This window comes from Catharus ustulatus, chromosome 9, assembly GCF_009819885.2.
Source record: "Catharus ustulatus isolate bCatUst1 chromosome 9, bCatUst1.pri.v2, whole genome shotgun sequence".
Classification (NCBI taxonomy): Eukaryota; Metazoa; Chordata; class Aves; order Passeriformes; family Turdidae; genus Catharus; species Catharus ustulatus.
The window spans coordinates 29,959,569-29,986,660 of NC_046229.1; the positions used below are offsets into that span (position 1 = coordinate 29,959,569).

The 27,092-nt window shown below is 39.7% G+C and overlaps 1 protein-coding gene across 6 annotated transcripts in view; it reads right to left on the bottom strand.

The window, feature by feature from the left end:
- The window catches only part of DNM3 (dynamin 3), a 166,779-nt gene that overhangs the window by 131,836 nt on the left and 7,851 nt on the right, over window positions 1-27,092 (bottom strand). For all 6 annotated transcript variants that reach the window (XM_033067352.1, XM_033067351.1, XM_033067350.1 and 3 more), the window contains exons 2-11: window positions 19,267-19,340; window positions 10,303-10,452; window positions 8,771-8,974; window positions 8,114-8,212; window positions 7,100-7,260; window positions 5,284-5,426; window positions 3,841-3,976; window positions 2,875-2,942; window positions 1,439-1,577; window positions 317-403 (exon numbers count right to left, since the gene is read on the bottom strand). In XM_033067352.1, the coding sequence (XP_032923243.1) occupies window positions 317-403; window positions 1,439-1,577; window positions 2,875-2,942; window positions 3,841-3,976; window positions 5,284-5,426; window positions 7,100-7,260; window positions 8,114-8,212; window positions 8,771-8,974; window positions 10,303-10,452; window positions 19,267-19,340 (1,261 nt within the window). The remainder of the gene's footprint in view (window positions 1-316; window positions 404-1,438; window positions 1,578-2,874; window positions 2,943-3,840; window positions 3,977-5,283; window positions 5,427-7,099; window positions 7,261-8,113; window positions 8,213-8,770; window positions 8,975-10,302; window positions 10,453-19,266; window positions 19,341-27,092) is intronic.

The window sequence follows — 27,092 nt, forward strand, 5'->3', positions numbered from 1 at the left end:
CTGGAAACAAAGTAGAAAGAAGCTATTCCTGTGTGCATTTGTTTAATCAAGATTGATTTCCCACAAACAGCTCCAGTGGCCCAGCTAAGAAGCTGCCACACTGGTACAGGAACAAGCCAACACTACTTAACCCTTCTGTAACAATTCTAGTTTTTGTCAAAGCTCAATGGTAAAGAAGCAATTTTTTCTTCCTCTCTAAAATGTGCAGCCTATTTTAAAAAAAGTAAATATTTCACTGTCCTACTGTACTTTGGATGTAAGAATTATTCTCCCTCACACACTTCCCCAAACTGCCACATCTCCTATTTATTCTCACCTGATCCTTGGTCTTCTCTTCTCTTTCACGAATGTAGCCAGCAACAATTCTTTCTGTTTCCTCACACAACCTTGGATATGTTGCCAACTGAAACAGAAAATTCATAGAAATTTACACCTTCAGAGGGGTTTCAGTGCAATACAAACAGGGCAGTCTCCAGCTTTCCTCTCTGGGAGAAAGCAAATATTATAAATGCTTGGGACTAGAAGTTAAGCACACTGCAAAGCAAGCTTTCCTTGCTGCTGTTCAGGGACTGGAGAGACCCAAACCCTTGTATTGTTGTTCTTTTCCTCCAGGGACCCCTGAGGAAAAGACACTTTGGACATATGAAACACAGTCTATCTGGGGTGAGATTTCTCTCTTTTCTGCTGGGCCTAATTCCAGAGTGGTGCTCCAAATTATTTCCAAATTTCTTGTTTTTTAAAGGCTCCATCTTGTGGCTACATCTTTACATAACAACACTGAAAAAAGCAAGATACAGTAGTAAATTTGGTCAGTACCACTGGGAAAAGAGCATCTGCACAGTTAATTCAAGTGACATGTCCTCCAGACTTTGACAAAAGAGAAAAGAACCTGGAAGCTTTACTGAAAAGATACCAGAGAATCTGCTTCTCTATGTTCTTTGTCTTTCCAGTTTTAAGAAATATCTCCTTTACTTGATCATTGGTATAAAAATTTGCTTTTTTCAGAAAAAACTGCAAGAGGATATTTTTCAACAACCTCATCACACCCGTGCTCACATCCCAGAACCACTCCTGTACTTACTATTATGGGGTACCCTGCACTGGGATGGTGGGACAGGCAGATGGACAGGTGAGACTGCAAAAGCAGCCAGTCAGCTGAAGTGAAAACATGATTTTAATGAAGAAGTTGAGGGCATCTCTTGACTCAAAAACACCTCTCACCATAAGAATCAAAACAAAGGAATTAAAAATATGAACTTTTCCATTATATTGTTTTGAGAGCTTTGCAGAAGTTGTAATTACTTGAGGAAGTGCTATTCTGTCCAACAAGTGACTGACTCAGAAATCTCTTCTTACAGCATAAAATGCAAGACAGGTTTGATATTATGTACTACACCATTACATTTTACTTCCATTACCAGATCTATGTGCAAGCTACCTTTTTAGTGCACTTCTTGACAGTGTTGATTAACTCTTGCATCACCAGATCCACGCTTTTTAAGCAAGGTCCTTTCAGCTTAACGATCTGCTTTTTAACAATGGCTTCAAACGCCATATCTGGAGTGAACAAACCTGTTCTGTGGACATAAAAGAATATGTAAGACAGTAATAAAAACATCAGGAAAGGAAGATTTTTTTTTTTTTTTACTAAATTGTTCTAATCTTCACTTTTGGAGCTGAGTAATAACAATCCCTACACAAACAGGTTTCCACAGAACTAAATTTGCTTCTTTCTCAAAGGAAGCATCATTCTGAGTAAGAAGATACTCAGAATATAAGAATATAAATAGAAACATGCTTAAAAGATGGAACTCCTTCAAGAGGACTGCAAGAACTCTAAGAAGCACTGCTATAATGCAGTAAAGCCTCAGCAGCAGTGCATCAAACCTTAGGGAGGAGTGGCAGCTGCAAGCACTCCATGCACAATCTCTTGCACAGCAAACCCATAAGAATCCCATGGTTGAACTTTTCACTCACACCAGAAAATGAGGTTTTGTTACTCAGAGTCCAACATGGGGAATTTCACAGCTGGTCACTCCAAAGTAAATGAATCTATACACAGCTACCCAACAGACCCAGTTCTAAACAATTGGGCCCTGCTTCTCTTTCAAACACTGTTCTCCAAGGTCTACCTTGGCAGATAAATTAGATAAAAAACCAAACTATAAAACATAAAAGCACACCCAAAACTATCAGTTCACTACGATCAATCACAACCTCTCCAGCAATCAGGCAAGGAAAGTTCAAATACAGCACCATGGCTACCAGTGTCAATCATCTGAGAATTTACCAATCAGGTAAAACAAGAAACATTTCCCAAAACGCTGAGAACAACAAAGTTTGTAAGCAGTGCTTTGGGCAGATATTCCACCTGTACCATGTTGTGGATGATACAACTCCTCCAAAGCCATCTTCCCCTGGCCCCTGGAACTTGCTATAATAGATAAGGTTTCCTAGATACCAAGGCTGAGCCAAATTCCTTAAGAATTTGGTCACACTCTAACACTTTGGAAGATAATTGGTTAGAAATTAGTTTGTGTAATTGGTCAGTTCACCTTTAGAACTTCTCACATATATTGGATGCTGTTCTTTGTATAAACTTTATATTGGTTGTAGTTTGAATCCCCCCTGAACTTATAAATATGACTGTCTGCCCTTTGTCTCTGAGAGAACCTGCTCGACCACCCTTGGCATGAAATAAAGATTCTTGTGGAATGCGCCCAGTAAGGCCTCCGGTCTTTCTCTGCTGGCTGATGTGAGCTCCTGAGAGATGGTTGATCCATATTAGCACTCTCAGGTCCTGGTAAAACAACTACCAGGGACAAAAAGAAGTTTACACCATGTGAGCAGGCAGGAAAACATGGGAGCACTTGCCTGATCCCGTGTATGTTCTTGATGGCATAACTTATCTCTCTCCGCAGTTCCTTCTCATTGAATTCCATCTAGAGCACATTAGGGGAAGGTTTTAACAAAACAGAAAATATTCCCTCTCCCTTGACAACCATAAGACAAGCAAGTTCAGCTGTTAAAATAGTAATTTCTAATTACACTAAACAATCATAAGTATTTTAAAATGCTCTAGCACTAAGGTTACAGGTAGCAGGAAAGATTGTTGAAAATCAGACTCTCTTCCATTCCAGATATCCCAACAGCTGGAAGGATTTTGAAGAGTTGACAGAGTAAGCCAGAAACAGGATTTGGAAGACTCCACTTTTTTTAAAAAAGCCTAGTTTCTTAAAGTGGTGCAACTTCTGTGATTATGATCTGTTTATCCTGCCCTTTCCATTCCAGAGCTTTCAGTTAAATTTAAGAAAGGAATTGTCTCAATCATGAAGGTATAAAGTTTTTCTTTAAGTTTCCTGGAAGCCAGCTAGCTGGAAGAGAAGTCAGTGTTGTCACAAATGAAAGGGTCATCACCCAAGTCAAACCATCCCAGAATGATTTGGGTTGGAAGGGACCTAAAGGGCTATTTTCCATAACTCTCATTTTAATAGATACCAGCTACTCGAACACAAGTCAAATTTACCAACTGTAACTGTTTGCCTGCCCCATTTAACCAGAAGAAAGATGCCATTTGTGATAGAACAACAGGAGAGCACAGAATATAGTATGAACTGAGACTATAATTATATTCTAATTCTTATATTTTAGAATTCTTAGCATGTCTCAGTATCCATCTCTAAAAATTACTCCAAATGTCTCATTTATAATTTCATGTAATTTTCTTCCACAGTTAAAAGCATACTCTTTCAAACAGATCTTTTCTTGGCTACACTACTATCAGTACGAACATAAGGATACATAAATAAAATAAAGCACATCAGCAAGATGGATAAATACCTTCACAAGTTCAAAGGGAAAACGTTCATGGAAAATACGATTGATTTTGGCACCTCCTGAAAGTTCCAGCGTATCAACTTGATCTCCTGATCCTTCAATTCTTTTTTCAAAGTCTACTGAAAACTGTTGTACCATCCTAAATGTCAAAGGAGAGAAGGAAAGGAAAAAAAAAAATAAAACCCAGAACAATTTAAGCATATTAACTACCAACTCTTATTTCAGTACAATGCAACCAGCACTGCCTATTCAAACGTATTTAGCAATTGCCAAAAGTATCTGTACAACTGATTGAGCCCATTTGCCAATCCACAGAATCCCTACCTGCACACACCCCCCTGCATCCCTACAGTACAATCTAACAGCATGCTGTGAATCCAGTGCTGGAAAATTCAGAAGAGATTGGGAAGGAACTTCTTTTCCCCATGCCAAAAGGCAAGCCCAAGAACCAGTACTAACATGGGGATGTGTCAGGACCACAAGCTCCAGCTCACTTGGCTCTGCTTTGACCTCTGCAGCAGGAACATTCAGAAAAACCCACAGGAGAGTTCTCCCAGTCATGGAAAAGTCAAAGGTACTGAGTGTCCAACACCCCTGGAAACAGGCCAAGGAAGGAAGCAGATGCAGCAAGGCAGCAGGTGCTAGCTGGTGTTCAATCCGCAACACCAGCATTGTCCTTCCTCCTTGGTGCTGAATCACAATCAAGACAGGGCTGTGATCCCACCCCCACTTGATTCCAAGTCACATGAATAGTCATCTCTGTTCATCACTGTTATCAAAGTCTCATCAGACAGACTTATTTTGTGGATGAGACCCAAACCAGACAGTGACTTCAGCAGTGAAAAAGCTTTCTAGTCCAGAACTGATGATGATAACCCCCAAGAATTTGCCTTGCTGCTTTCTGAAAGCACACAAATATTGACTGACAACTCCTGCAGCAAAGATCTCTGGGTCTTAGGTGCACAACATATGAAGGATGACCATCTTTGATTAATTTTGATCTTGCCATCTCTAGGTTCTTTTGGACAGCCAAGTTTTTATATCAGAAAAAGAAGCATTCTTTATTCTTCTTCCAGCTTCCTCATCTTACAAATTTCCAACACAATGTCTTCCCTTGCTTGAGGTCATCTTTTTGGCAGGTAGATGAATGTGTCTACACAATCAGAAGCAGTTTTTTACCTTTGATCATCTCTGTTGCCCATCCTCGTGCCTTTTCCTTGCTCTGCTTTCTCCCTTTTCTAGGATTACTAAAATTAATTTAGGGAAAATTCTGTTGAAATTGTAGAATAAATAAAGCGTTCTGGAACATCAAACAGAATTCTTTGGAGCTAGTATAAAGACTCCTTAACAATATCCTAATGTTTAAATTTAAACCAATCAGAAAGAAGGGGAGGAAAAGGCAAAACAAACCCATTCAAAGTGGAAAAGCAGACAAAAGACACTCACTGCAACAGGGCTTTCGTTTTTCTGGTGGGATCTTCTGGTCTGAAGTTTTTGTATACCTCTACTTCATGTTCTATAGAAAGCAGCTGGCTCTGGAGTTTGCTTCTGAAGGCTGGCAGGGTATCCCGAATATGATTGGTAAGTTGCTAAAAAGCAAATAAAAATCTCTTTATACTGTTAAAAAGATGAAAGCAGCAGCACAACCATTTCCTTCTGACTGCCAACCATATCAGCCATGACCTGTGATGGTTTACCAGAGCAGTTCCTTTTGATCTCTGATGCAATGGAGACTGTTAAAGAACAATCCAATATTCCTGGTGCACACACACTGTAAGGAGGTTCAAAAACTTCCTTCATCCTCTCACTCACTGAGCCCTGTTACTACACACCTGTTTAGCTACACCTGAAAAAGCTGCACATATTCCATGGGTAATTTAAAATTACCCCTCATCTCTCAGTGCTGATGCCACACTCCCGTTTTGCTGTTTTTCTTAAGGGTTTTCCACAATTCCCTATGTACTTGTTCAGCACAGCAACTCTTTATGCTACAGCCACAAGGCAATGTGGGGAAGGAAGATTCTGAGCACTGACAACATGTTTTTATACACACATACACACACACATATGTGTTAGGACAGCACTGTCCATGACTTACCTGTGCCATAAATTTCTCAGATATTGTACACATTCCTTAATTAAAAGCAAACTGAACTTCTTCCACCATGCCCCAAACTCTCTTCCCAACCCCAGTCATACAAACTATACATGTAAACTGTCATACACCAAAATATATAAACTCAAGTTTAAAGTTGCTCAGTAGACTGACAGGCACAAAATCAAAAGCTGGAGTTTCCCTGGAGCACCACCTGGTGGATACAAAGAAACTGAAATATTACCTGAAATCACAAAAGGGTTCCCAGTATCTTGAGGACAGAACTTAGATAGATCTTCCCATATCTAACATTCTACACACAGTACTACAACAGAAGATCAACAGCTCCTACTGAAGTAGGTAAATATTCAAAACAACTCTCAGAAAAGCTAACATCATATAAAGCAATGTGAGTCAGGACAGACAAGACAGTTGAAAGGTATGTGCAGCTTGTGTTTCAGTCTCAAAACTAAGACACATGGACTAAACTTCCAAGATGTAAAACAAGGCAAAACATTCTAAACACAGATAAAAATGCAGAGGACAAGCAAGTTCCTGCATCCTGATGAAGACTTTAGCCCTGAGGTACCAATAAATGGCATTAGTAGTCTCTTTGAGTGAGCCCAGAGCATTCCACAGCCTGGCTGTCAAGTTACAGCTGCAAAGTTACTGTAGTAAAAAATTAAGCAGACCGACCACTTAGTTTTCTACTTTAATCAGGAACATTCCAGCTCTTTCCAGCTGCTGTCCAAAGCCAGGCTGACCTGGTCTTTATCTATTCCAGACAAAAAGCTGCAATTTGATAATGAGCTGGAAAAAACAGCATCAAGTTGGACTTGTAGGAAGGCAAAAACCACTGGGCAACTGATAAGTTAAATGTAACAATTGAGGAATAGCATGGTACACTTCCAGGGAGGGAAACAAATCTTATTTTTGATGTTCATGTTCAGTATTCTAAAGAACAGTAAAAGTCAGAAACTACAGCTCACAGCAAGCTTTTGTATGCTGCATGTAATACACAGTTTTGTTTTTACCTTGTGCAAATTAAAAACACTGAAAGTTGGAAAGGATGAGTGAAGTTCAGTGACCAACTCTGTTTTAATACAGTTTTTATACTGGTCCTGTCATTACAAAGCTGCCTTTCACCACAAAGGCTTCAGGTTTTACCTGGTTTAGAACTTTCTGGAGATAGGGTGTTCCCATCCGATCTGCCATGTGCCTGTAGGATGGGTGGGAGAGAAAGAATTTCCTTTCTGCTAGAAGAGCTGCCTTTATGTCCTTCTTGCCATCAATGTCTTTCTGGCTTCTGTTTACAACACCAATATAACCTAAAACAAGACAAAACTAATGGGTAAATCAATGTAGCTATTGCCTGAACCACTGAATTCATCTTCAGTAGAACCAGACTGTCTCAGTTCAAACAAAACTTTCCAATTCAGGCATTTCAGATCATGCTTACAAGTAGAAAAGTAACCTTAACACTGTCTAAATGTTCATTCTGTTTACATGTAACAGATAGACTTCCTTTTAAATCACCAATTCAAACAGATAAATATCTGAAACTCTGGTGAATCCCAAAGAAACCACTTCAAAAATAAACAAAAATCCAAAATAAAATTTAAATACACACACAGGCCTACACAGATAAATGATATGACTTTAACAAAATGCAAAAAAAAAAAATTATTTGCTGGACCAACATGTTCCATGGGAGGAGACAGCAGTCTCATCAATAAATTATAACTAGAATCAAAACTCTTGATATTATTAACAGAATGAGCAAATGTAGCTGTAGCTGCCAGAACATGGAAAATTACTGGCAGAAATCAAAACTGGTTTACAGTGAGATTACCGAAGCTCTGGTGCTTGCTTCTGTCATATGCAAACAAAAATAAAATTCTTTTGTTAGAAGGAACCTGGCAGAGAAGAAAAATATTGGCTAATGACATGTGCTGGCATTACACTGCATATTCCAGAGGAAGCAAGGATTTTCCAGGTCCAGAAAGGACATTTTTAGCACAGCCACCTTTATGTTTGCTGAATAGATAACTGCAAAAGCAAGGAAGACATCAAGTCCAGCCTAACCTCTGGTTCATCTCCAGGACTCCCAAACACCAGCCCTACCCAAACCACTTTCTGGACTGCAAAGAATAAAGGCAACATAGAGGTGAACATTCTCACCTCTACGAAGAGGGAGGAGTTTGTTTTCTAGAACTTCTCTTGCATCTGTTCCTTCATCCATCAGATCCAATTTTGTGATTACACCAATGGTCCTAAGGCCTGACAGGAGAGGAAGAAAGAGGAAAAAAGTTATTGAGGAATCATTTAGATTCAGAAGAACAATTACATCTTCCAATTATGTACTAACATATCTGTGCCCTTCTCAAAGCTGTCACACAATAACAGCTCCCACTCAAGTCATGATATGTCTGGAAAAGAAGGGAACATAACTGCCAGTGCTGAAATGTGCTCCTCAAAACTCCTTACCAAGACTCAGCATCCCAACAACACAACTGTATAAAATTTATGATGTAAGTCTCCAGAACTCCCATCAGCACCATCCTCTATTTTGCCCAGCACTACAAAAATTCCTAGATAAGCACTGCTGCACTTGCTCATAAGAGATAGTGACAACATTATTAAATTCATTTACAGCAACATATCCAAACAATACTGAGTTCACAGTTACATAGTGATGCTGAAGATCATGTGAGAATGCAAATACACATCTATACTACATAATATACATTATAGCATTTCCCACAAGAATTGGTCTGCTCTTTTCAATTATGTTATTACACTTGAGAACAAAAAGTGGCGCCATTCAATCCTGCTTACCCTGAGGGTCCACTTCCTTTGCCAGTTTCAGGGCATCTGAGTTGGCCAGGTCAGTGTTAGCTGGGGTGACAGCCAGGATCAGGCAGTTCTCCCTAGAGATGAACTGCATTATCATGTCTCTGATCTGCTGCTCGATATCTGGAGGCTGATCCCCCACTGGCACTTTAGTGATTCCCGGCAAATCGATCAGGGTCAGGCTTAAGACTGCATGGACAGCACGGATCAGAAAACTGGTTAGCACACCACACATGACAGCTCAGCACATCTATGGCTGCACACAAGTTCTGGTCACATAAAACCCCTTTATAGGAAGATAAATATGTCAATAGTTGTTAACAGTTCAAACAAAATGCCTGACAATCTGCAAAGACTTGTTTCCACGTTGGTCTTGCATCTCTGGATTTATTAGTACTATTTAATATTTGAAATGTTGCAACTGGTATAAAATGATACTTGTATCCTAGAGGGCTTTAAGACAAATAACAGGGCTTTCTGAGCTTTGTCTAACAACAGGAGCACAGGCAACAGACCACTCTCACTGCATCCTCCAAATAAAGCAAAACAGTTTTTTTATTTTTCATTTTTAATATAGTGTTTCTCTGACCATGTTTTCAACTGTGTCTCCAATTAAGAAATGACCAAAAAATAGTTACTCTCACTTATATAGCAAAACTGTTGTTAAGGGGCTTTGGGGATATGTTGTTGGTTTGGGGTTTTCTTGAGGGTTTTTTTTGTTTGGTTGGTTTTTGGTTTTTTTGTTTTTAAATCTGTAACATCTTCAGAAAAGTCAGGAAGTGGTTTTCCCCAGTAAAGGCCACAGTGCCAACTAGAGGCATCCTGGCTTGGGGTAAGCATCCTGCTACTGCAGTAACAGGGCATCCTTCAGACAAATGAGAAAAATGCAATTCCTAGGAAGGAAACACCAAAAGTGTATTTGGAGTCTGGTTAAACGAGACAACCATAGCTGAACTAAAAGACTGATCCTAACAAAGCAAAGCAAGAGCAATAGGTAGGAAATTTTCACTTTCTCCTGGAGTCAGCATGTCCAACAAACAAGCTTTGAGGCAGGGGATTTAGTTGAGCTTCTCTGTAGCTAGAAAAACCATGTGCTTCAGCCAAACACACCACTTTTGTCCCATATCAAAGACAGATTCAATGGAAAACATTTTCTCTAGATTGTCTTCATTAAACTGGGCAGATGGCAAGCAGAGGAACCAACTTTGATATATACAGGGGGTCTTCAACAGAAAGCAACTTCAAACACTATTATTGTCTGACTATATTTTTAGTGACAGTAAGCAATAAATTTCCAGTAAGGCAGGGAGACACAGACTTTCTAGATCAGGGAATTCCTCTGGAGAGCGCCAAAAAGAAGTTTTGTTATTAAGTCCCATTACTGGTCTTTACTAAGTCAGTCCCAAATTTTTTCCAGCCCAGAAGATCAGGGAATAGACAGATACAAAAGGTGATGGTTACACAGAGCTACATTATGTTTACATGACATAAATGTAAAACAGAAAGATTTTACCTACCATGTGGAGAATATATTCTTAAATTAATAGGAACTGAAGAAATGCCTTTGTTCATTCCTGTTACTCTATCTGTTTCTACTTCAATTTCCTGACGAACTTCATCAAAATCAGTGAATTTCTTCCCTTTGCAATGTAGAAATTCAGCATACTCTGTCAAGAACATCAATAACAACTGTCATTGACTTGCACACCACTAGCCCCCAGTGTTCCTCAGATGTGTGGGCACAGAAGTTGGTCATCATGGCTACCAGGAAATTGTTATTCTGACTGCACATATGAAAACCAGCCCTCAACAAGAAAGGCTCAGTTAAAAGTCAAATTGACTGGATATGATTTACTGCTCCTATCTTTAGCACATCATCTTCTGGAACAATGTGAAAGATTCAATTAGATACCATTTACAGTAATAGAATAGGAAACAGATTAAGAATGAGATTCTGAGTTTTCATCTGATCTCATCTGACTGTAATATATCCTAAGTGGAAAAGTAATTCAGGTTCTGTACCATAAAAGATTTTAAGCATTTGCCTCAAAAACTAACACTCCATGTTACAGATGAATTTAGTAAAGGAATTCTGTAAATTTTTACAAGTTCAAAATGAAAATAAGATTACTTAAAAACATTAATGTTTTTAACACAGCTTCTCATTTCCTAAAAGTTTCCTGTAGCCTAATTATGAATCATGTTTACAAGTTTGCAAAACTGTCTATAGAAACAGCTGTGATTTTGCTCAAGTGGGAGAACACAAATAATTCCCCAGTCTTTAATATCATGCAAGCTGCTGTTTTACCTTAGAAGAGCATTGACCAGGAATCAGAGATAATTTTTTAGACCCAAACTTGACACTAAGTCCCTGTCTGGATTTTTGAATCCAAATACTGATATTAATTATTGCAACCTTTGACCAAAGGCACATGCCAGGATTTTAAAACTGGACTTTCTTCCTTCAAAGCAGAACACAGAGGTTTACCTCCATAGTGAGGCTGCCATCAGAAATAAAGAAAACAGTAATTCCAGACACCAGCTCACAGCCTGCCCCCAGCAGCTCTGAGCAGTAGCACTGGAGAAAGGCTGAAAAGACTTGTGCACATCCCAGCTCATTTCCCCCTGCAATCCAGGTCTGATCTCAAAGTTCCCTTTAATAGTTTCTTCCCCAGAAAACTTCACCTGGCAACAAGACCACCACAGCCAGTGCAAAGAGCTTGCTTGGTACTCAAAGAACAGCAGCTGAGAACACCAAATGTGAGAATATGCATTAAAAGAGGACCTTATGTGTCAGTACTGAAGCCTGATCCCCAGAAGTCACTTCGTTACTATTACTGACAGAATTGTCAAAATAAATAAATAAATAAATAAATAAATAAATAAAAACCAAACCACCAATCCCTATGATAAATAGTTAAAACAAACTGACAGAAAAGGGCAGAGTGGAGAGGAAAGCACCAAATATCCACCTGTCTGTGCTACAATACCATAATCCCTCCAGATTCAGTGTGTGAGGCACAGGGAAACTCACCCTTGTTCAGACAAAAAAAAATACATTGCTTATTTTAAAAACAAGAGAGTACCTAATAAAAAAGCACCTTATTTTATATCCAGCAGCAAAATGACAATGAATGGGAGTTTTGTTTTTTAAAAATCCCAAGAAACATTCAAATATTTCAAAAAGAAAAATAATATGGTGCACAAAATAAAATATCTCAGTTGAGAATTTATACATTTGTAAAATTTGTCATCTTAAGTTTGGCAAATAGACACACAATTAAAAAAAGAGGTGACAAGTCATTCATATTTTATCTCACTTCACACATAGTTCCTGGCATAAAACATGCATATTCCTCTTAGGATTTTTTTCCTAGTGGATTATCAGATTTTCTCAGGAAATTATTTCTAAATGCAGTAATTAATAGTTTGTGCCCAGCTGTAATCAGTTGTCTCAGCTGGAAGCCAAGGAAGCTTTTCTCTGTCCCACTTCACACTCAATGACAGATTCCCTATCTGACAAGGCTTCAAAGCAATCCAAATAAAAACATTTGCTGCTTTTTAGCTGAGTTAATATTTATCAAAACTCCTTGCTCCTGGTGCCACCTGTGGTGCCAGCAGTGCTGAAGGAATAAACCCCACGGTGGCTCCTAACCTGAGGTGCCAAGAATAAGAATTCCCAGGGACAAGCAGTGCTTTGTTCTGCTCCTTTCAGCCCTCAGCCTGTCCTTGGCAGTGGTGCCTTCAGCCAGGCTGGGGAAGCACATGCTTTATGCAACCTTCACTTTCCAGCTTTCATGCACACAGGAATACTAAGAAAATGTTTTATTTATGTTTTTGTGGGGATGGACACAAAGCCAGGCAAGAAAAAGTGATCCTGCCCGATGTCTAGCTTTCAGACAGGTATTTTTTGTATAAAACTGAAGTTACACTAAGAACAATTGGATACAAAATTAAAACAGTCCTTGCATGTAAAATAACTTCTTTTTTTCCCCAGACTCATTAAAAGCACCTCAGATAACACAGAATGTAAAGGCTACCATAGCATAGCTCCTTCAGAGCATCCACAAGTGATCATCCATCAGTTTTGATGAAATTAGACAAATCAACCAAATGAGTGATATGGGATCACATCTTGTTAAATGTTCCTTATTTTTCCTGCCAGTTATATCTCCCTATGCCTTTCTGATTTAATCTAGCACAATGATATAGTGTTATGAGATCTAAACAGCCATTGCTTTTCTCAAACTATTGAAATTATATAAACACTTGAGAGAAATTTGTCTCTAAGCTAAAGAGAGCCAAGTGACAAGGATCAGCCCTTAGGAATACATCAGGGATGTTTTGGAAAACATCCTTGATCCACATCAGGCTGAGCCCAAGAGCTTACAAAGCCCCAAGATTTTACTCTGCACACAATAATCTGTTACTAGAGGTCAGGAATTCACCAAGATCACAGACCTGGATTCAGAACTGTTCCCAAACTGATTTCAAGCAGAGTTGCTCCAAGTTGGGGGCAGTATCCAGTGTGGAGTACTCAAAGGGATTGAAAGTTTTCCAAAAAGGTGGTTCATACATTGCAGGCCTGTAGCAAACAGTTAAATGTTTGCAGCACAGAAGGAATATCTGCTATTACTGCACCTTCTATCTTCCATGGGGAGATACCACTCAAGCAACAACACTTTTCACATTCAATAAAGATCTCCCAAAGCCTCTGAACTCTTTCCAAAAGACTGATTTCAAGAGGGTGTTTATAAAACAAGCAAATAAACATCATCAGCCAAAGTACTTCACCTTTTCTTTGATGATGGACAGCTTTTTCCGAACAAAGTAAATGCAGTTAAGTGAATCTGGACCATAGCAAATCATTCAATGGTGCTTCCTTGAAAAGAGAGGAAGTATCAAAAGCCCTTGTTGTCCTACCCAATCCACAATCCCTCTCCTGCTTTGCCATTTCTGTAGCTTTTCTAATGAGTTGGAGATGAAATATTCAAAACTGAGTTATTCCACTGCTACCCTTCATGCAGAAAGGTTACAAGAAATAGAAGTTCCCTGGTATTTCCTGAAGACAAAACAGAAAATCCTGGCAATGCAGACAATTGCAGGAATATCATAGCAGAAGATATTAAACATGGAAACAGTGTAGATCTGATGAAAGTAACCACCACAAGACAGCAGGCCATGCTTTTAGGAACCAGTGAAATGGTTCATTAAAAGGCAGACACTCATATCACAGGAGGAAAAACATTTTTTCATGCAATAATATTCCCCAACCGTGAAGGATTTTGTTTGTACAAGGAATTTCTCTCCATTCTTTCAACCTTTTTCTATGGATGATGCTTTCTACAGTTCCAAGCCCCCACACCACCCTCCTCCAAGCAGTTTTTCCTCATTTACAGAAGCAGAGCTCTCTCTTTCCCAGGACTGACAAAAAGCAGAACCTTTTAAGACTGCATTTCTGTGATGCATCTTGTACAAATGTTTACTTCTGTATTTTGTGACAGCACAACATCAGTGAGTGATGCTGTGTCAGAGATCATGTGAACACCAGGTCATTTTCTGAAAACCAACCTTCTTCTCAAATACCAGCCTTTCAGGAAAAAAACACATCCCAGTTGAATTGCTTCCCACTTTGGGGAGGTTTCTCTTCTTTTGCAAGCAATTTGAATTTCAATTCTGCCCACCAGTATTTCTCATATTCTTGCTTGTATTTGCCAAACACCAACTTAATAAACACACTTCATTCTGTCATCTCATCGGTAACACAAAACATTGAACACAACCTGGAGGGTTGTCCTTCCACTTTGTGAACAGCTGTGCATCCACCTTGCAGGAGCCCTTGTTAAATCATGTTTCCTCAGATTGCTTAGGATATTTTCCAAAAAAAAGGAAGGTAATTTCAAAATCATTACTGTAACCAAGGTAAGATACTCACCACACCCGAATTTACAAGCCTGCTACCGTGTAATAAAAAAATTTATTGCACTGCTAAGACAGGGTTATTTCCCTTGATGAGTTTGTGGTGGCTGCTGTTCACCTCAAATACCTTGCAGATTGTTAGTTAATAACACTAACAGATTTCTTTTATCTGAAAGTGACCTTTGATTGATTCTTCTGTCACTCTCCTTTATTACCTTTATGAAGATGGGCACATATAGAACCATTTTCCAACCTTAATGAGGGGATTCCATCTTTCCTCACGTCACTGAGCATCATCAAGGAAACAAAAGCTTCCACTGGTAAAACAAAATATTTGTGGGCACCAATAATTTGTCCCAACATGAGTTGAAGCTCATATCCCATCCTGAGGGTCCTGATGGGACAAGTGGCTGAGCCCAGCAAGCCTTGCTGCCAGACCTCAGCAGCCACTGGGATTAGCTCAGATTACCAGTACAGACAGCAGCAGCTGGGAAGGCTGCAGGTGCAAAGGAACCTCTGCAGTCTCTCTGACCTGACACAAGCTTCAATTCAGCTTTCACACCAGCAGCACTGTCTCTCTTCCAGCCTGTCAGTCCTGTTTGGGGGATGAACCTTTTGTTGGTTCAGGAACGGGTCACCAATCATTACCATCTTTTCCTCCTGCTGGTGGCACTTTTTAGTTTTTGGGATACACATCTCAGTAATTTTACCAATCTCTCCAGCATCCCTGTTCATCATCTGAATGAGAGTGAGATCTAGGAAATGGCAGCCACTCTCTGCCTTTCCTCCCTGTAAAGAGCCCCTTCTCTTTCCTGCTATGGCACAGTGGCATTTTTCTAGTTTTTGTCCCTAAAGACCTCCAAATGTCTGCCAGCTGATGAAGTCTCTAAGATCATTTGTGTTAGCTGAAATAACCAGTCTAAAATATTTTTGTATTTCTTTTTCTATCAGAGGATTGTTTCTGCCACCAGATGGCAACAGAAGATGGCTATGCACGAGGAGCAGTCTTACAATGTAAGAAATTCTGATTAAAGCTCAACAACCTCAATAGAAAAGAGCATCTGCAAGACTTCAGAAAAAATCAGAATGTCTTTTGAACCTTATGATTTACTTTCCACTTAGTATTCTAATTAACAGAACTCAAACAAATGTGGGTATTGTAAACATGACTCATTTATCTAAAAAATGTCCACCTCAGTAATGATTTCCAAAATCTGTTGATCTGCTGAAGCAAGAAGAAAATCTGAAATTGCTCCAAAAACAGTTGCCAAAATGAGGAAAGTAACTCTTCTAGAGCGGGGATATTTAAGATGTAAATAACAAATAACACTATTTATACAGCAGATGATTTATTTTTAAGAAAGAGAAGACCTACTACAAATGCTTCACACATTTTTTGTTGCCACTGCTGTTCCAAAACAATGTACTACCTAATCTCCAAGAATCAAGTCATTATCTCACCTGCACAGGCAGAAGAGCACAGTAAGAACAGATTGCCTAAGGTTATAGAGAACCTGTGGCAGCAGAAAGAAAAAAAAATCCACAAATAAAACCCACAACAAAATGAACAACAAACAAAAAGCAACAAAACCACAAACCCATCTCTCAAGATTTCAGAAATTTCAAGTCATTACTTTCTAAAGCTTACTCAGCAGCACCACTTCAAATATCTATTAACCCCAACAAAAAACTATTTGATCTTACTGCTGTATTAGATCCAAAACCCACCAAGCTAAGAAGTATACTCCAAGTTGTGAAACAAAAACTTTGAATGTTGAAGAAATAAGTTTTAATGTAAAAATGAAGGAAACCCCACTAGCTCACAAGCACACTCAAAGTTCTCATCCCAGGTCAGCTGTGCAGCAACATTTGCACCTTAAAGACACATAATTTCTCACATCATCAAATAGAAAAATACTCAAAACTATTAAAGACTGACTTGTTACTTGCAATATTTAATTAAAAAGTTAGTACTTGCCTTCAATATTTCAGCAGAGTACATATCTGCATGAATGTGGAGTGCAAATGCCATCAAGCCATTTAGGAATTGTACTGGTACCACCAAAACATGTCAGTGACTGAAGGAGGCCAAAATAGTTTTGTACAAACTACACAGAACTTTTAAAATAGATAAACAAAATCCTAAAAAAAAAAAAATCTCTATATATACTCCACATCTCTCAAGAGATGCATTTCTTACTGCTGAGTTGTTTCATGTTTCCCCTGCACCTTTACCCAGATGTGTCAGATCTCTCAGATGCTGGAGGATCCCTGGTAACTCCTCACAACCAATTCCTGCTGCACTCTTCCATGCCATGTCTGACCCTAATCATGGACTGGCCAAGCTTTCTCTTACTTTGATGTGCACAAATGTCTTTTCTGCTAATTTTCAACTCTTAGTGCAACAAATCAAATGAAGCTTTAACCTTCTCTATCAATCAAATTCATATTCCAAAACTGTTCTCAGCCACTTCCAAAATGTTGCAGAGGTAGATACCTGTATAGAAAGTGCCCCCTCTCCCAAGGAATACTCCAAGATTAAGAACAGCTACTTTTAAGAGTCAGGAAAAATCCTATGATTAAAAATTAGTTTTGTTTACTACAGCAACAAGAAGCTGATACAGCCCTCTAATTATTCTATAACATTTTAGATAATTATGGGCTCCATAGAAATCAGCTCAGCATCTGCTTCCTGTAAAAGAACACTGTGCTTCTCTAAGCAGTTTTCTTTATTTGCTTTTCTTAAAATTAGTTCACAAAGATAAAGGTGACTTTAAAGATAAAGTTACTTGGAATTTCACCATCAAAAACAACAACAGTGGAACAAAGTTTAAAGAAAGTAACAAAATAATTAAAGCTTGCATTTTAGAGGCCTTGGCATTTAATCCCAAACAAGAGCTACACAGCATTTCCCAAAGGGAGAAATACACCTTGACATCCAGGAAATACAAAATTAGGCTGTAACTCAGTTCTGCTGAATTTTTTAAGGTTTTTGTAGTGTTATTTAAGCTATAATGAAGAACCAATTTTCAGCAGAGAAGGTACCTGTATGAAACCTAGAGGCCTACCTAAAGCCAGTGGAACTTTGGGAACATAGTAATGAGGAAAAACAGATAGAGAAAAACCCTAAACCAAGGGACAATGATGATTTTACGAAAGAGGTCAACACAGAGCAGTCAGGGTAAGTTTAGGATAGGTGTCAATGAAGAAGTATTGACTCACCTGAGGTCAGAGTGAAAGCTCTCACTTACTGACAGGTCCCCTCAGTTGAGTCTTTCTGAAAGGATTGCCAGCACAAAGCTCTAAGCTTTTCTTGCTTCTGCTCTTGCATGGTGCTGGAAAAGTCAGGTGAAGACTTTCTCCAGCTAAGCCTTACTCATGCATTTCTGCATCATCTGTCAGAGGCCAAAGGCCAGATCTGCAGAAATGGCAAGGGTTCATTTCTCCAATTCAAACAAATGATAATATTTACCACATATAAAGCATTTTAAGTGTATAGTACACTTGACAATCCTAAAGTTTCTAAGCTGAGCATGCAGAAATACCAAATTCCACTGTTTTTCCTTTCTCTTCCACAGTGTAAACACCACAGAAAATATAGGCACTGAAAGTAAAACTGTGGTTTAAAAGCAGTAATTCAGAAAAAACCCTGAAGCCCAGGCAGACTGCAGTTCTACCCTCCTGTTGAACAATGCAAAGACCTTCAGGAAAGAAATACACACAGAAACTTCACACACAGGAACAGACTAACGTTTTACAGGCAGCTATAATTTTGTTTTTTCTCTAGTTTCATCACAGTCCCTAAATTCAAAGACCACTTTTTGGTTTTCAGTGCAGGTTTGGATGTTATTTCATTTCTTTTTTTACTGTTTTGAGCAGAAGTAAATAGCAAACCAGTGCTTTTTGCTGCTTACATTGGTTTAGAAGTAACACCAAAAGCTGGAATGATGGTGAACCATAGCTGCTTTTAGATATGCCAGGGAACTGAGCTACACCACAGCAAATCAAGTGCCCTGTACAAGAGTACAGAGTGGTGAATTCTCATCAAAGATCTCAATATGCCTCATAGCTTAGTGGTACACCCAAAAATATTTCTATTTTTGACCAGAGAAATACACAGAACCCTTGTTTTCCCCCAATCCACCTTCTGCTCTACTTAGTGCAGTGAGCCCAACCAAAAAAGACAAGTTCTGAAAACAGCCTGTGTGGAATCAAATCTGTGTGCACTGGAGCAAGAGCTAAAGGTGGAAGTGCAGCAATTTTGGTGTGTTAACTAATACAACTGCAAAGTTCATCAAAGAAATGAATAAATGAATAATTTCCAAAGCACATTGCATGTAATGATGTGGATCCAGTTCATCATGTGCTCTAGGATTCAGATGTTATTTTGTCACAATGGGAAATGTGATGAGCATACAATTCTGGAGCAGCAGCCCTTTGTCCCAGACAGTCTGGTGGCATCTTTCTTCACATTGCTCATGTCTTCTTAGAGAAGGTTTTTCTCCTGCTGAAGTACATCAGCTCTTTGTCCAGGCACTGCCCCAAAAAGAGGAAGAGATTACCTGTTTTGGCAGTGATGAGTTGCAGGACCAATGGTCGTCTTGTCACAATTCCAGAGCCTCGTGGAAGAAAATCCCTAGAAACATTAAAAAAATAGTTACTAGCCAGAAGTAATGTGCAGTTACATAAGATATTGGATTAATTTGGAACCTTCTCTGTATAAAAATGGTGTGGATAGATTTATATCAAATACTCCTATAAAGTAGGGCTGTTAATTTTGGTTCAAGATAGTAGTAGGTCATTACATATTAGACAAATGTGTATTAAAACTAAATTACTGTCTCAGGGCATTACCAAGCCTCTTCAATACCACCACAAATAACATCTCACCTTGCACAGTAAGAGCACCTGAAGCCATGCCCAGATTTAGCTAAATGATTCTGTCATCACTGCACACTGAAGCTGAAGAGGATCTGCACACAGGAACACTCACAGAGCACACCAAAGCTCTGCACAAACCAAACTGGCAGCACTTTCACACACTTAACTTCTGCCAGTTCAAATCCCCAAATAACTCCTCCACCACATCTGCCCAAAGTTTTTGAGTGAAAGCAGAGCACTACAAGTCCTGTGGGACACAGGGAGAGTGTCCTTGAACCAGAAAGCAAGCAAGGAAACAAAGACACCACTTCCACCACATCATTATGCATCCCCATGATCCTCTCCATGTCTCCAAAGACAGGGATACTCCCTACACAACTGAAAAGAAAGAAACCCAAAGCAAAAGAACACATTTTTCTCAGTGTCTCCCCCAGTTGCCAGACTTAGTAAACATTGAAAAACTATGAGATGAGGTTCAGTGAGAGGCTTTGTAGAGTGTTTCCTTCAAATAAGCATCTTCAGAGGAATAAAATTCAGGGGTAAACAGAGTTGCACAATCAGTGTAAACTCATCAAAATCCCCTCATTTTTCCTGCCTGACAAGGGATGCTGAATCACTTTCCTGCCTGCCTTAGCACCACTGCTAACTCACCTCCGTGGCTCAGGTGAAAAGCAATGCAGCAAAAAGCATTAGGGCAGGAATTTTCCATCCAAGGGCAGAGCTGATCTGGGTGCCTGTTGTTACACACCTAAGTGTTGTGCAAAGGGGAGGCAGCAATGTGCAGTGTCTTTGGGAGGGATGGGGAGAAAGACAAGAGCCAAAGGAACAAAGCACAGCCCTCTTTCCACAAGCACCAACAGGTGACAAAGCTTTGGCAGAAGAGAAACACAGTAACTCTACCTCTGATGTGAGTCCTGAAGGTTTCTTTCCCAACCCAACATCCAGGCATAAAAAAATAAAAATAACAAATGCAAGCAGTTCTAAGGCTCTGAGGAACAAGACCAGCTGTCAGCTGTGCCCCACACCACTTCAGAACCCCCCAGCATTTCGAATGAAACAGTGTTATTTTCTAGCTAAATTGTGTTCCCTTTTCTCAGTACCTGCTAATGTGTGCTCACAGTGTGATTACTCTGCAAACCAAAGCCCCCATGAAAGGGGAGGCTGTTCAAACACAAGCTCTCTCATTAACTTCCCTACTCAAACACAGACCTGCAGGCAGAAGTACAATTAATTAGGAATTCAAGTAATCCCTAAAGCAAAAATACTGCAAAAACAGCAGGTGCACTGATTTAAATCTGCTGTGATGCTTTGTAACACTTGAGACAGCAACAGGATACAGGAATTAGCTTAAAGAGATGCCAGGGCCTTCAGATAGGTCTCTGTCATAATTTCAGTATCTACTAATGCAGAGAAAGTCGCCCCTCAATGAACACCTACTGATACTTTCTCATGGGGAAACAGAGAAAATAGTAATGGGAACATGGTCATACTTCTGTATGCACTGAAATGACAGCAGCACAGGAGGTAGCAAATGCCTATCAAGATTACAGTTTCATACGCTGACTTTCAAGCACTTAATATCTGCTTTTAAAATACAGATATATTTTCCTATTAAGAAGCTAAAATTACCTGCCACTCAGGGCAAAGTGATCACCCACACCAGTGTCCTCTACAGCACCACAGGAGAGAAGAAAATCCTCTGGGAGTCAAAGGCTGAAAAGATTTATTGATTCTCTGCTTCAGACTAAGCACATTCAGCAATAAAGAACACTGCATTAATGCAGCTCCCAGTGTGCACAACACTGACCTTTCCTCAACAGCAAAATTACAAAGAAAGGTAAGATGACAATTTTCCTTCAGAACATGCTCTTAATATGTCCAAAAGTGATGGCATTCTTTACCCCTGTCTAATGGGCTGAACTATTTTCTGTTCAAGCAAACAGCAGAGAGAGGTTCCTGCTTGGAGAGAGGGAGAACTGTGTGATCACACAACTAAACTGTGCAGCAGCGGGACATAAAACTTCTGCTACAAATGCACAGTTTGAAGAGAGAAAAAGTCAAAGAATGAGGGTAATGGAGTTCACAGGGAGAGTTCAGGAGAAAATTCTCCCCCACCATTTAACCACTGAATGGGTGTTTTACCTCTATGGAAGAAACCAACTGCCCACAGGGATTTTAATTTTTTTTTTTAACATTTGAAATTTCAGCTTTTCACCTCTGTGCATTCTCTGTACAGCTCAAATTAGAAGTTACAATTAAATACATAAACTCTACTTACAGAAGAAGAAAAAAAAAATTAACACACACAGAAATGCAAGCCAAATTTGAAACACAGCCTGCACATCTTTAGGAGAAGCAAGGAAGTACCACACTGCAGAGAATCACATTAAGTGCTGTATAGCTGCTTCTGCAGAAATGCCTACTGTGACATCCCCAGGACAGGATGCAGCTCCTCCTCCCCTTCCCTCAGAACAGAAAGCATTTGCTAAAGGGTTTTTTAGTGGTGCTGAATGAACTGGTTCTATATTTGAAATGGTACCACAACTTATACAAGTAACTGCAGCAAGAAATGGAAAATGAAACAGGAATGAACAGAGGCAGGTCTCAAATGTTTCTTCTGACCAAAAGGACAATGCCCCTCCATGCCCTGATGGCACACCCTAACATTCTTCTAAGGACAGACTTGGGACACTAAACTTCTGTTTAGTGAGAGCTGGGAGAAAAAATTCACATCAGAGTTGAAACAGCTGCAAAGAAATCCATCTAGGAAAACATTCATACCTGAGGATTGGTGCTTAAACAAGGGGCAGAAAAGGCTTTTCCATGGTGGGGGCAGAGAGGCAGGGGCACCTGTGTGCACAACTGCAGGAGCACTTCATGAGGAGGTGCAGGAAAGAAGAAGCACATTGTGCAAGAATCGAGCTGGGAATGAAAGCCCTGCTGCTTTAAGAGACATTCACCCTGCATTAAGATTCCAACTCCTTTTGCATCTTCACTCTCAGAGCGTTGTGAGCACAAAGCACAGTGCTGACAGCAGCTGTACCAGCTCAGCAGCAGCACTGCAGAGACAGGACACTCCAGCAGCAAGGCCTGGCCACTGCTGAATTTATCAAATGCAAATAAGGGGCACACAGCCAGGTCTGCCAGGACATCCCTTCAGGAACTTGTCAATCTTGGAATGCACTCAGCCCTTAGAATATCATTAAATACCTTCCAGAGCAAAATATTCTCAAGGCTACAGAATTTTTACCCTATAAAATTACTCCTGCCTTACTGCATAACACAAGCTGTGTTGTGTTCTCTAGTACTGCTCATTTCCAGTATCAGAGATATGGACAAGTGTATCTACCAAGTTTGTTTAATGCATTAAGGAACAGATAATAGCTTGAATTTACCTTGCTAAAAGCTTAGTATGGTGAAACAAGTTATCAATGGCCATACCAACACTTCAGCAGTTTATAATAACAAGCCAGTTCGGGTTTTAAGGTGAAAAAGTAATTATACCACTCATTAATTGAAGAAATGGAAGTTTCAGGAAGGGCAGAAACTGCAGGGGAATGCTGAAAAGCAAACTGGACAGGGGTTCATCAGTGAGGTGGTCTCATTGTAATGCAGGACTGCAGCTTACAAAGAAAAACACAAATACAACACACATAATGTGTTTCAGGGGAATTTCCATGAAGAGTTTCCATTTAGGAGATCTCTAGCACACTAACAGTATTTATATTTAAAAAAAAAGGACAAAACAAAACAGAAGAATCCCCAGTTTGAGTGAAAATGATGATGCACCTCCATTTAAAACTTTCTTGTAGTTTCACAAAAGTAACTTCTATTTGCTTGTCTTTGCCAGCATAGGGCTGAGAAATGTCCTGTGCTTTGATGAGTTACATGGTCAGCATCACACAGGATAAATGGTAACTAATTTACATCAATCCAATAGAATTAATTCACACAAAACATAAAGGGAATGCAGAAAATCAAATAACTGAGAAAAATGTCAACAATTACACAGTAACTGCGTTAATTAAAGAGCTATGAACAATTCAAATTGATAATGATGAATTGTTTAAAAAAATCAGAATTACCTCCAGAGAAAAAGCCTCCACATTTTTCACAAAGGGTAGAAACATGCCAGGCTCAGGACAAGAGCCAGAGCTCTCTTAGAGAGAAGCAGAAATTATTCCTTTTTTTTTGTGCCAGACAACATCAGCAATGTCACAAAAGTTCTCCCACTAACACAAATCCACCCCAAGACCCTAAAGCACCCTCCAATGCAGCAAGGCCATGATCCATCAGCAGCTAATATAAACACCAGTGCATTGGTAGCACTCCTCACAGGCTTTTATTCCCAAGTTTTGCCAAGGAATGCAACATAGCTTTAATTGCAATAGGAAGCAATTGTGCCCAAAGTCAAAAGTTTTCCTGGGCCTTTTTCCAGCAGTGTTTATTGTTTTATACAACTCCAGCCTGGCACACCAGGAGCACTTGTGGCCCGTATTAGCAGCTGAATGACCATGCCTGCTGCAAGAGACCACACAGTTTCACAGGAACACTGACACATGTGCATACAGCATCTCCAAGTTCTGTGGAAAACACAACTACTCAAAAAGCTCTCATTTTTCTTCCATTTCTCATAGTCAGCCTCAAAGCAAAGTGCTAAAAAACTCCAGAAACAGGAAAAAGCACGATCCAGTGTAATCCTGAGGATGGGAGGCATGAAACATTTCTAACTTCTTTCATCAGGATTTTAAAAACCCATAAACCACACCCAGTTAATCTGTAACTGGAGAACTCTTAATGCTAAAAATACAAATCTGCAGACCTGTTTTGTAGCTGTGCTCATTCTATCTCACCTGCTCCTGTGTTCACCAACTCCACAGAGGATCCAGCAGCAGATTCTTCACTCACTTTTAATTGATTACAAAGCAAGGTGCGTCCAAGAGATGGGAAATGGACTTTGCATTAGGAATTAAGTCCATGAGATTTGCCATCATTGACACAAGACACCACTGTATTTATTCTCAGTGGCTTTGGAAGCACATAGTCTCTTCCCTTCAAGTGACAGTACAAAGATAACCCTAGGACACATTTTCAAGAAGTCTCAACAGCCTTAAGGCACTGTTGTGCTTTGATGCTCTCAACCACAAGCCTTTTTCAATTCCATAACCCACTAGTGTTTCTACATGACACTGACATTTACCCATATATGTTGTTCCTCATCAGCTCCAAGTACAGAGCCCAGTTCTTGCTGTCAGTCACCACTTGATCCCTCACCTCCCTTCATTAGTTACAGAAGAGTAAATGGTTTTTTGTTTGGCACAGTGTCTGTCAGTCAAGGGTCTCCCACAGCTTTGTTCAATGACCTAACAGGAAGATGCACAAGACAATTAATCTGCTTTACTGAAGCCCAATTATATCTATCTTAATTAGGCCTACCAGGCATGCTAAATGCATTTTAGAGGCTGTGGATTTGCAGTGATCTCAGATGTATCAGCTCCTGAAACTCTGGACTGATCTTTCCAATGTTTTTTTGGATGGCTGGTGCTTAGTTCATGTTTGGTCTCAGTTTGCAGCAACCATTCTTTCAAGTAAATCTTCCTTCTGATAGATCATTTTAATTAACCCGCTCAATCAAGCACAGTAAGTACACATTCAGCCCATGCAAAAACCAGAACATCCAGACACCTTAGGGCTTCAACTCCTCCTCCTCTCAAGCAGGGTACATAAACCTAGTGTTTTTGAGAAACCATTTTCCAGCTCAATGTCCTTCACCACCACTGCTGAACTATTGGACCTCAACAGCAAAGCAGGGACACCCCAATTATCCTATCTATCACTTTCAGATAAGAGCACAGGATGAATTATGAAAAATAAAAAATAAAGTGTTGAAAATCTTACACAGCACTACAGCTAGCAGCCTAAAATGTCTCTTTAGGTCCCTCTTCCCCTCCACTCCTTTATGGAATTGAGGCCAACTATAAAAAAATCCAGAGGGCAATGTAAAAAAAAGTCCATCCAAAAAGACCCAACTGTGGGAATAAGAGAGTGTTGATTCTAAATGTGACCAAAAAAAAGTATTTTTGAAAAACCCTTGAAAAACTTAAAACAAGCTGTTAAGGAATTCCAGTCACACTAGCTGGCCACCTCCATAACAATGCCAGTGCTTAGGTGAGAAAGCAAAGCTTGAGATTTCCTCTTCATGCAGAAGACTGCAGAGAGAGCAGGCTCAGAAATCCCTGTCATTATACTTCTGGATCAGGAAGATGCTTTCTGTAAGTAGCAGCAGCATTTCTGCCCAACAAGTTGCCAGAAGTTATCACATCTCCTCCATTTGACATCATAGGGCCATGAGAAAATTACTGCCAAAAATTACTCTGGTCTCATTGGTAAAGTCTTCCATCAATCAAAATTGGAATCAACAGGTTCTCCAAAGTAGAGGTTATTTGAACTCAAGACTAGGAAGGCACAGACCTTCTTAGAGCACTCTAATGCTGGATTTTGACAGCAGTGACAGAACCCCACATCACATTCCACACAGGACAAAGGCGAGACTGTTCACTGATCCAAGGAAAGATAATGCACTTCCTAGGATTAAGGAAAATGTCTTTTACATGATAGAAAGTTTTAAAATCTAAGTAATGCTTCCAGAACTGCAAACTTGCCATCTACAGGCATGAAAACCTGCCAGGCACAAGGCCAGGAGTGTGAGATGAAGAGTGCTCTGTGTGCAGCGCCTGGGCTCGCTGGATGAACAGAGAGGGACGCTGCCAATGTGCAGGCAATGGGCAAGGCAGGGTATGCACGGTGCATCTGTCCTCCCTGGCAGCCAGCCAGCACTCTGCTGCATCATCCTCGTTCCATTGGTGAAAATGCCCTTGTTCCTCTTCCCCTTTTAGGATTTTACAAAAGCTTCTGCTATTTCCTGCCCAACGGTGCTCCCTGTCAATTCCGAGCGGTGCTGGAAGGGGGAGAAAGGAAGCACCAAACACAAAGAAAGCCCAACAATTCTCAGAATTTTAGTGTCAAAAAGAATAAAGGAGACTTTGCAGGACAACTCATTCCCCCTAATCAGATATGTTTGCTTTTAGGAAAGGACTCATTTGCATAGGATGTTGGTGCATAAAAGCCCATCCATTCTCAGGATGAATACTAATGCAGAAAGATTCTGTATCTCAACACAAGAAACAAACAACAAAAATCCTTGACTCACTTTAAATTGTTGTCAGTGCTCTAAATAGACCTTGGCTGTTTGGGTTTTTTTCCAATCACTTCTAGCTGCCAAATGCAATTAAGAATGTTTGTTTAGAAAGATCTAAGTAAGAAGTTTTTCTCCATAATATAATCAGAGAGAAAAAACTGACTGCAAGGATGAGAAAGAAAACAACATGTCCCAACAGACCAGGCATATCAGCTACATGAAGCTCACAACTACTGAAATACTTGCATTTAGCAAATAATTCACCTCTTGATACTCTGTCAGGACAAACCTTTTAGATATTGTGGATTC